General features: G+C 41.1%; 1 protein-coding gene across 2 annotated transcripts; it reads right to left on the bottom strand.

Moving 5' to 3' along the window:
* Positions 1-4,697: 4,697 nt before the first annotated feature.
* On the bottom strand, positions 4,698-8,273 carry LOC130914967 (zinc finger BED domain-containing protein 4-like). 2 transcript variants are annotated; one of them, XM_057834579.1, is made up of 4 exons: positions 6,915-8,273; positions 6,358-6,829; positions 5,675-6,281; positions 4,698-5,612 (listed from the first exon to the last, which is right to left on the bottom strand). In XM_057834579.1, the coding sequence occupies exons 3-4, from the start codon at positions 6,264-6,266 to the stop codon at positions 5,293-5,295; spliced, it is 912 nt and encodes a 303-aa protein (XP_057690562.1). In that variant the 5' UTR covers positions 6,267-6,281; positions 6,358-6,829; positions 6,915-8,273; the 3' UTR covers positions 4,698-5,292. The 2 variants fall into 2 exon arrangements, with proteins under 2 accessions (XP_057690562.1, XP_057690563.1); XM_057834580.1 differs by lacking the exons at positions 6,358-6,829; positions 6,915-8,273 and having other exon boundaries at positions 5,675-6,304.
* Positions 8,274-9,578: the final 1,305 nt, after the last annotated feature.

The following is a 9,578-nucleotide window of genomic DNA, read 5'->3' on the forward strand; positions in this document are numbered from 1 at the left end:
CAAGTTTATTGTTGAAATATTTCAGGCACTTGAACAAAAAACATTCTATTTAATAAAACTGTACATCCTAAAGATGAGGATATTGATCGAGGTTTTGCATTCTGATCTATTTCAATTAGACTGTGCTAAAACAACAAGATCATGCATGTGACTTTGGGTAACATTTTTTTGCAGTCGTAACATAAAGTGTAATTGCAGACCCATTCAGTGGGTGGAAGTGGCGCTTTTCAGAGTATGCGCAGTATTTTGCACCGAAACGAGCACACACAGCAAAGAGCAGGAGACATGATATGAAGTACAATGAACAAACCCTTCAGAGACACCATGAAAAAATACTTAACTGGGTTGTTTCTCCCGAAAGCTAAGATGAGGAACTATGATGAAGCGTATGCATGTTTGGGTTCACTTTTAATTAGGGCTGTCAAAATTATTGCGTTAACGCGCAGTAATTAATTTTTTTAATTAATCACGTTAAAATATTTGACGCAATTAACGCACATGTCCCGCACTGTCCCATGTCAGACAGTATTCTGCCTTTTGGTAAGTTTTACAGCAAGGTTTTTTGTGCTGTCTAACAGCGAACTCTTGTGGTCGCTTTGCGACATGGTTTATTGCTTTCTTGCCAGTTCAATATGGCTGCATGATGTCTCGGGCTGACGCCTACGTTGTAATGTTGTGCTTATATTATCCTTGGACAAGGTTTGTCCGTAAGTATGGTTGTTGTAAAGAATGTACATATTATGTTAGTAAGCGAAATGTTATATTTTTTGTATGAGACGCTTTTTGTTTATGTTTAGTGAACCTGTATAGCATGCTAAGCTAACGTTGTTGCTAATGCAATGCTTGTGTACTTTTTTTTTTGTAGTTTCATTACGGTCTAAAGAGAACAATGGTTTGAGGCCATTTTATTAATAGATCAGATGAAAAAGGAAGAAGTCTGATTATTAAGGCGTCGTTCACTAGCTGTCTAGCTTTGGAAAAAGTAGACGCTTCGGAGTGAGGACAGCATAGACAGATTTAAATGACAGTAGAGTGAAATGCCCACTACAGTCCTTATATACCGTATGTTGAATGTATATATCCATCTTGTGTCTTATCTTTCCATTCCAACAATTTATTTTACAGAATATATATATAATTTACAGAAAAATATGGCATATTTTATAGATGGTTTGAATTGCGATTAATTGCGATTAATTACGATTAATTAATTTTTAAGCTGTAATTAACTCGATTAAACATTTTAATCGTTTGACAGCCCTACTTTTAATACAGTGGGACATAAGGAAAGAACGGTATGTTTAATGCGTCTGAAAATGTTGGCAGCGGACAGCATGAAGGCAAATCAATGAAGACGTCACTTAGAGACATTAGACCCTAATTACATTGATAAGCCGCTAGATTTTTTTTTTTTTTTTTTTTTTCGAAAACATGCCGAATATTGCCAACACTTATCCCACTCGGTGAGTGTTACATTAGTAAAGCAGCGAGCCCTGTTAGCATCATATAAGGTGGCATACCAAGTTGCTCAGTGCAAAAAACCTTACACTAGAGCAAAGGAGCTGATAATGCCTGCAGCATTAGTAACAGAACAGAAAATAATTCAGAAGCACTGTAACTGTGACCTGAGGAGTGCTCATGATCTCTACTGGCAAAAAAAAAAAAAAAAAAAAAAAAAAAGAGCTCCAAGGATTGATGTGTATAGAATAAACCTATCAAACATTGTCATTCACCCACAAATGAGAGAGTAACTACATAAGCCATCTTCTTGTTTGATTCTTATGTCCCCCTTTTGACCTCAGCCTGAACTCAACACCCATTTACAAATATTAAATCTTTTTCTTTTCAAAATCCATGAAATCTAAATTATATGTCTCATGTTACACTTTAATTTTAGAGACACACGAGTAGCTGCAATGTTATACTAATGTTTAGCTTTCTTTTAACTCAAAATTGGTCTCTCCAATATTATTTGCTTGATTCTAAGGTAATGTTGGAATTTGGCCTTTTAGCCAAAGTACGTGTTGTACCTTAATTTTAATCCTTGGTATTGACTCCAATTTTTGTAAGATGGAAAAAAGGCGCACCCAAGACTTCCAAACAAGTTGACAATTTATTCCAAGTCGACAGCGATCAGACAGCAAGGCGAACAGTAAACAGACGCAGAAGGAGAGTTTAATTTAAAAAAACAAAAAACAAAAGAAAATGACTCCCGAGAAATGACAACGTCTAATGAAGAAGTTGAGTCTTTTGAAGGAGTTTGTGAGGCGTGCTGTAGGACGAAAAGGGTGTGTTCAGGCGTTGTTTAGTGTTATCGCTTGTCGTGGATTGGACAAGAGGGTTCATGCATCACGAGAGTTGAGGATTTTGCCAGCTTCAGCATACCATGAGTGCTGAGTGTTCAAATCTAAGACGTGGAATCCATCAGATATTAGGCGTTCCTTGTGGTAGGATAGGATGTCCTTCCATTGTTGGTCACCAGAAGAGCTGATGATGGGATCTGTCGTCTGCTTCACCTACCAGACATGGGCTGGTAGGCAGGATGTCTCATCCAACCCCCTGCTCGTCTCGCTCGGTCAGCTGCATGACACGTGCATTGAGCCTCTCAGTCAGCACAATTCCTAGGTGGTCAGCATCCTCCTTGGGTACCTTCTCTGCCTGTTGTCTTGTGGAGACATGATGTCTCTGCAGTGGCCTGTACTACAAAGCCGGTTTTCTGGCTTATCAGGGTAACTTAGAGAGTAACTTCATCACGTGCAGCCTATCTTCCCAGCTAACCGGGACTACGAAAAGGTGAATTTGTTGAAACCGGGGAATGTTGCCATGGCATCATACACCACACGTCAAACCTGGACGTCTCAGAGTTTGATGTTGCTTAACCCCAGGTTTTCAATTTACCACGCTCAATTTAAAAAGCACTCCTCCGCAGACGTGTCCTCTTGACAATGACAGCGTACCTGGACGACCCGTACGACATTGGTGCGCGGATTGTGAGGGGCTCTTTTCGGAAGGCACAAGTATTTAGAGACCGCCAGAATTATAGAGGTAAATTTGTGTCTTTATTATTCAATCAAAAAATTTGCTTCAATTAAAAAAAAGTCACTTTAATCATCCATACAGAATCCGCTGGCATACCCAGACAATGTTCTCCATGAAAGATATAGATTTTCAGCCGAAGGAATTCGTTACCTGTGCCAGCTGATCGAGGCAACAATACTGCTGATAATGATTCTGTATGTGAGACATTTATACCATCTAGTCATAGACTAGTAAATTACCAATTTTAAAAAAGAGCATCATGCATACTAATCGTTCACTGCCAGCACCTCCGAGTTCAAATGGATTGGATGTCTATCACCTTTAATGGGAGACGATAAACATATGTACTGTAGTTATTACTGTTTTAGTGTCGGGCAGGCACTACAGCACTTCCAAATTTTGTTAGAAAATCTCAATTTAGATGAATCTAAATAAAATCTAAATATAGGATGCGCAATAAGACAATATGTAACAAACCATTTCCTGTTCAAGTAGTTTTGTAATGGTTGCAGTTAGATCCGCTTCATTATTCCTTTGTGTCCTTTGAGTTTGTTTGTTTTCCAATGAAATTGTCACTATCTCGGGCGGGCAGGCAAGGTGGACCTAATTGCAAGGTGTAACGCGTAGCAGGGCAGGATGAGTGCATAAAAAGTAAAAATAGGAGCAGACTTCTACTTCTGCACTTTTATTACACAAAAAATAAATTCAGCTCAACCACTCGTCACTCAGTAGCACAGCGGTCCGCGCACACGTGGTCACAATGGAGTCCAACAAAAAGTCAGTAGTAACAGAAGAAGCAAACTATTGAATATAAGTAGTCCCCGGATTACGAACGAGTTCCGTGGCGGCGTAACCAGAATTTCCCGCGTGGGTCAGAATTAACCATTTAAGTACCCCTAATTACCCGCTCTCAAAATAACTATCCAAAAACATGTATTATACGTCATATTGATCAAATAAAATACAAAATAAGATATTACTTTATTAACTATATTAACATTGATCACACCATAGTTTTTACAACTGACATTAATTGGTCACCGTCAAACCATTAACACATTAGAAAATACAACAATGAAAAAAAGTGCAAAATAATGCTTTAGAGTAAATCAGAGACATTTGCATACAAAAACACCCCAAAGGCTGGACAATAATAAAGACGGAAATAAGGTCCAAATCTTGGGCAATTCAACAAGGAAAACGACAGCTTTTAGTGGCACCTGTCCAGCAGTGAAAACGAACACTGCTCAATAAGCTAGCGGGCTAATAGTGAGCTAACATGGGAGGACATCGACAAGCTCGTGCCGTTTACAGTTTCTCTGCCTTGTTCTGTTAGGAATCCTGCCCCCTGAGCCCTGCTCCTCCTCTTGTGTGAGTGTGCGCGTGTGTGTCTGCCTTAATTGCAGGATTGGACAGATGGGTGAGCCTGGGACCAGGTGCAGGTGATCATCGTTAACGGCTTACTTAAACCAGTCCCTGGCCTCACCTCATCGCCTGATCAACAACTCAGCTCAACGAGTTTGTGAGTCCAGCCTCAGTCAGAAAACCTGAAAATCTGCTATTTAGCCATTTTTTCTTTTGTTCCCTAGATCTTGTAAAACCTGCCTGAACGCCTGCTAGCCCATCTGCTCACCCACCACAAAGGCTTACCTGACTATTTCGACACCTTCTGCCAAACCTGTCAATAAATTGTTGTCACTACCAGTTTTGCTTATCTCTGTGCTTGGGTCCCCCGTTCTCCCAGAAACCCAACATCTTCAAATGTTAACTGGTGTTCACCCCCGCTTCCCAACATGAAAGCTACGCTCGAAACAGAAAATAGCGCTGGCGTGACATCAAACAAGTCTGAGTGCAACAAAGGAAAGCGGACCACACATAAACTGTATACTGTAGTACAGGGGTTCCCAAACTATACCACATTGGGCTGCTGTGCGTGCTGGATTTCTTTCCAACAAAACAGGACGACACATGTGTACCAATCTGTTGTCTTACAAGTAGTGATGGCAAAATGAAGCCCCATGAAGCAGTGAAGCCCTGCAGGGAAATGAGTCACACACACCTAGGGGCTTCAAGAGGATTGATTACCTCGACTACGCCATCATGTGGACAGAAAAATGTATAACATGCTTGGTGCATGAATCATGCTCTGATTACAAAGAAAATACATATTTTAAGTTTAACATGAATTATTGTGTGTTACTTTGTCTATGTGCATATGAAACAAGTGAAAATGTGAAATGAGGCAAAATGTGCTTACTCATTTTTATTTAGAAACAATATTTTTTCCAAAGTTTTTGGACTCAGGCGGGTTTTTTTGCAGAGAATTTCACCTGCTTTTGAAAAAACTCTTTCACATGGCACTGATGAAGCAGGGGTGCATAGATAGGATACAGCAAGTTTGTATAAAGTTGGAAGTGTATATTTCTGTGATTCCCAGTACTGAAGGGGACTTTCAACTCGGGGTATGTTTGGTGCTCCCAGATACTTTTGCACCTCAACTGTTGCATTTGCCGTGACATTTGTGGTTCTTGCTTGATGGACTGAGGCATCAAAATGATGCCACAGTTTGCTTCCTAGGAAAGAAACAGATATTAGTAATTATTTAATATTAGAACAATTAGGAAATATTAAATACCTCCAACAGACTGGGAAGGTTCTGATGATGACGACGACGGTGATGATAATGATGATGAAGTAGATGAGGCTGTGCGGCTCATGATAGCTGCGCATTCCATCGTGAGCCTTTTTTCTGCCTCTGCTGCTTTACTGGGACTGAAGAAGCCTACTTTTTTAAACCTTGGGTCAAGCAGAGTAGCCAGAAACATAATGCTCATAGACTGGAGTTGGTTCAGCTTCTCTCTTAGTTGTCTTTGCAGAAACTCAACCATGGATGTGCTCTCTGGAGTTTGAAGCTGTCGAATCTCTTCTTCCTCCAGGGAGTGATACAACATGGACAACAGTGGAATTACCTTTGACCCCGAAACTTTCTTCTCCTCAGACAGCTCAATTGTGGCATAGTTAAATGGCTCCAATACTTTCAAACAGTCAGCAATAATTCTGTACTGTTCAGCAGACAATGGTGTCAGATCAGTGCGTAGACCAGCCAAAGCTGCTCTGACAGGCTCTCTCAAAGTGTAGATACGCTGAAGCATGAGATAAGTGCTGTTCCACCTCGTTTCAACCTCCTGAAGAAGTTTAAGCACCGGAAGGCCCATTTGAACTTGCATCTGAGTTAGTCTCTCCTACATTAAAATCAAGTGTCAAATTAATAAATAGCAAAAAATAAAATATGTTACATATGACAAGTAAGGAGCTTACCTTTGCTGTAGTGCTGCTCTTAAAATAACCAACTATCTTTCGACAGTTTGCCCGAATGTGGAACAATTCAGGACATTGGTCAAGAGCTTTTTTCCACCAAAAGATTTAGCGTATGTGCCACACAAATAGTGTGACGCATATGAAGCTCTCTGGCACAAGCTCCCATATTTGCTGCTCCATCAGTCACTAGACATGTCACTTTGTCACTGATACCCCACTCTGACATTAGCAAGGTTTTCATAAAAGCCATGTTTGCTGCAGTGTGTGCCTCAGGGAAATGTTGCACCCCCAGTACAACTGATTGGAGGGATGTGGTTTCATCAATGAAATGACATGTCACAGCTAGATAGGCATCAGTATTGATGGACGTCCACATATCTGATGTCAAACTACATGCAGATGCTTTAGCCACAATGGCTTTTGTTTTATCTTTGGTTTCCTTGTACCTTTTTTCCACCATGGCTTTCAAAGTCTAAAAAAAAGTACGATTTATGGAATTGAAAAGTATTGAAATGGTTAATCCTATAATATAGTGCTTCATGTCGTGACATACATACCTGCCGTGTAGGTAGAACGTAGGAAGGAGCTAAAGCTTTCATAAGCTTTTTGAATCCACTGCCGTCCACCAAGGAAAACTGTCATATCTGTATGCCTTCTCAGTTGTTTTTTCTTTCCAGCATCTGATTCAGCTGGATGGGCGGGGCCGTGGCCGCACACCTGTGGCGCATTAGGAGCGCTCACTATTTAAGGACTCCTGTCACCGTCTGCGAGTGTCGGACTATTGCATATGCTTGTTCCTGCCTTGCTTACCGCTGTGTGCTCATCGTCATCCTCGGTGCCTTCCGACGTTCTTCGGTCGTGTTCTGGTTTGATCTTATTTACTTTTGTGCTCTTCTGGATTTTGTAGTTAGGATTTTGTACTCTGTTATATTCACGCCATCTTGGGTGCTCTTTTAGTTATACTTGTTATATCTGCGTTTTCTAGCGTGCTCCCTAAGTTGTACTTGTTATATCCGCGTTTTCTAGCGTGCTCCCTAAGTTGTACTTGTTATATCCGCAGTTTTCTAGCGTGCTCCCTAAGTTGTACTTGTTATATCCGCGTTTTCTAGCGTGCGCCCTAAGTTGTACTTGTTATATCCGCGTTTTCTAGCGTGCGCCCTAAGTTGTAATTGTTATATCCGCGTTTTCTAGCGTGTGTCCTAAGTTGTAATTGTTATATCCGCGTTTTCTAGCGTGTGTCCTAAGTTGTAATTGTTATATCCGCGTTTTCTAGCGTGCGCCCTTTGTTATACTAATTAAACACAAACATTTGCTCTATTGATCTCCTGGTCTGTGTTTTTGGATCCACATTAACGGCTTGCCGTCATAACAAAAACGGCTGAGAATCCTCAATTACCATATCAACCAACAGCTCAGCCAAGTCAACCTTCTCAGCTATATTAAATTACATGTCAGAGTTATAAAACAAACAAACAAACAAACAAAAATGCACACAGTGTAGTGTGGGACTATGAATATAAATGACCCACCTGAGCCGGGTTCAACCTGGTTGGTCTCCTCGTTCCCATGCAAGACCCTATAGTGCCTTAGCATTGTTGAGGTGTTATTATTATAACTAAGCACCTTGGAACACACCAGACACTTCACCGAAGTATTCGGAAAGGAAAAATGTGAATTTTATGTGTCCTCACACTTTCTTTCATTATTGGAATCTGTTAAATAGTAATTAATTGCAGTGCATTACCTTCTGAGGTGAGATCAGCTCAAAGTGCTCCCAAACAGGGGAAAATCTCCTTTTTCCTGCTGGTTCCATCGCAAAAATGAAGCTCGTCGAATCGAATGCCAAATAGCGCAATAAGGGACTCGAAAACACGAAAAGTGAAGGGGAATCCATAGCGTTTCTTGGCCGCTTTTATTTCGAACTCCAATCAAGCCAAGCGAATCAGATCCTGAATCAGTCACGTGGTACAGCCGCTCGCAAATGCTTTACTGAATCAGCCACCTGGTACACCTGCTCGCGAATCATTTCCTGAATCAGTCACGTGGTACACCTGCTTCGCGGGGCACCAAACGTCACCACGTAAGTCGTCAACACGCGCATCGGCTCGCGGTTCATGAACCACTCATCTACATTACTCGGCACACACTTCAGGGATTCGACCCGAGGAGCACATCACTACTTACAAGTGTAATCAGTTGATTGAAGTCAGGTGCTGCTTGTTTTAGCAGAAACTTCATTAGTTAAACGATCTGTGCTCGATGGGTAGGAACAAAAACCAGGACCCACAGCGGCCCTTGAGGACCAGTTTGGGAACCACGGCTGTAATATATTGAAATACCAGCTAGGCATAGTAAATACTGTAGAGATCAACCATTTAGATTAATCATACCTAATAAATAAATTAAATGACAAAAAAATATACTGTATTTACTATCAACGAGACACACGACAAAAAACAGCAGACGAAACACGTCGTGAATTCGAAATCACGTAAGTCGGGTACGTCGTAACCCGCGCATTACCTGTATAAGAGGTGTCACCGTGTGGTGAATGTCATAAGAAACACCATTTACAGAGGTGACTGTTACAAGGGAAAAAACGGGTAGGCGTGGTAGGGTAGCGGAAAACCAAAAACAGAGAGGCAAATAACTCTGGGTACTAATAAAAGACTTGGTATCAAAAACTTACTAGGCAGAGGAACAGGAACACGAAGGCTTGGACGCAGAAATAGACAATGACGCCACAGGGACTGACCAAAAACGGGGAGCTTAAATACACGGACAAAGGGTGACGAGACAATAAGGCGTAGGTGGGTGACTCAAAAGGCAGCCGATTGATCAACACACAAGGAGCAGCCACAACAGGTGAAATCAATGGGTAATCACAAGGACCAGACACACTAGGGCACAAACTTAAAAGAACTTAACAACAAGGCCTGACAGAAATGAAATCCTTATGTTCAGGTTAAAGCCCACTCCTTATATATTAAGTCTTAAGATATTATGAGGAAAATTCTCCCCTCAGCTTTTTGGTTTCTCAGACAAATAACACCCTCACGGGCAATGTGCATATCAAAGCTTTGATAAATTAACGACAAAAAAATCTTACAGAAAGAATGTCTTTGCGAGTTGCATTCTGGTTGGAGCAAGGCTTAGGGGGAGGGGCATATAAAACACTTAAGGGCATAAAAGGCACCAGTGTGGAAACATTGGAACATTCT

Source organism: Corythoichthys intestinalis, chromosome 4 (assembly GCF_030265065.1).
Source record: "Corythoichthys intestinalis isolate RoL2023-P3 chromosome 4, ASM3026506v1, whole genome shotgun sequence".
Lineage (NCBI taxonomy): Eukaryota > Metazoa > Chordata > Actinopteri > Syngnathiformes > Syngnathidae > Corythoichthys > Corythoichthys intestinalis.

What these genes read in the sequence shown, in the direction of transcription:
- LOC130914967 (XM_057834579.1), bottom strand. Translation starts at nt 6,266, where the DNA reads ATGCAAGTTCAAATGGGCCTTCCGGTGCTTAAACTTCTTCAGGAGGTT. An exon ending in ACCTTCCCAGTCTGTTGGAG is followed by an intron (nt 5,613 to 5,674) that starts GTATTTAATATT and finishes TTTCTTTCCTAG; the next exon opens with GAAGCAAACTGTGGCATCAT.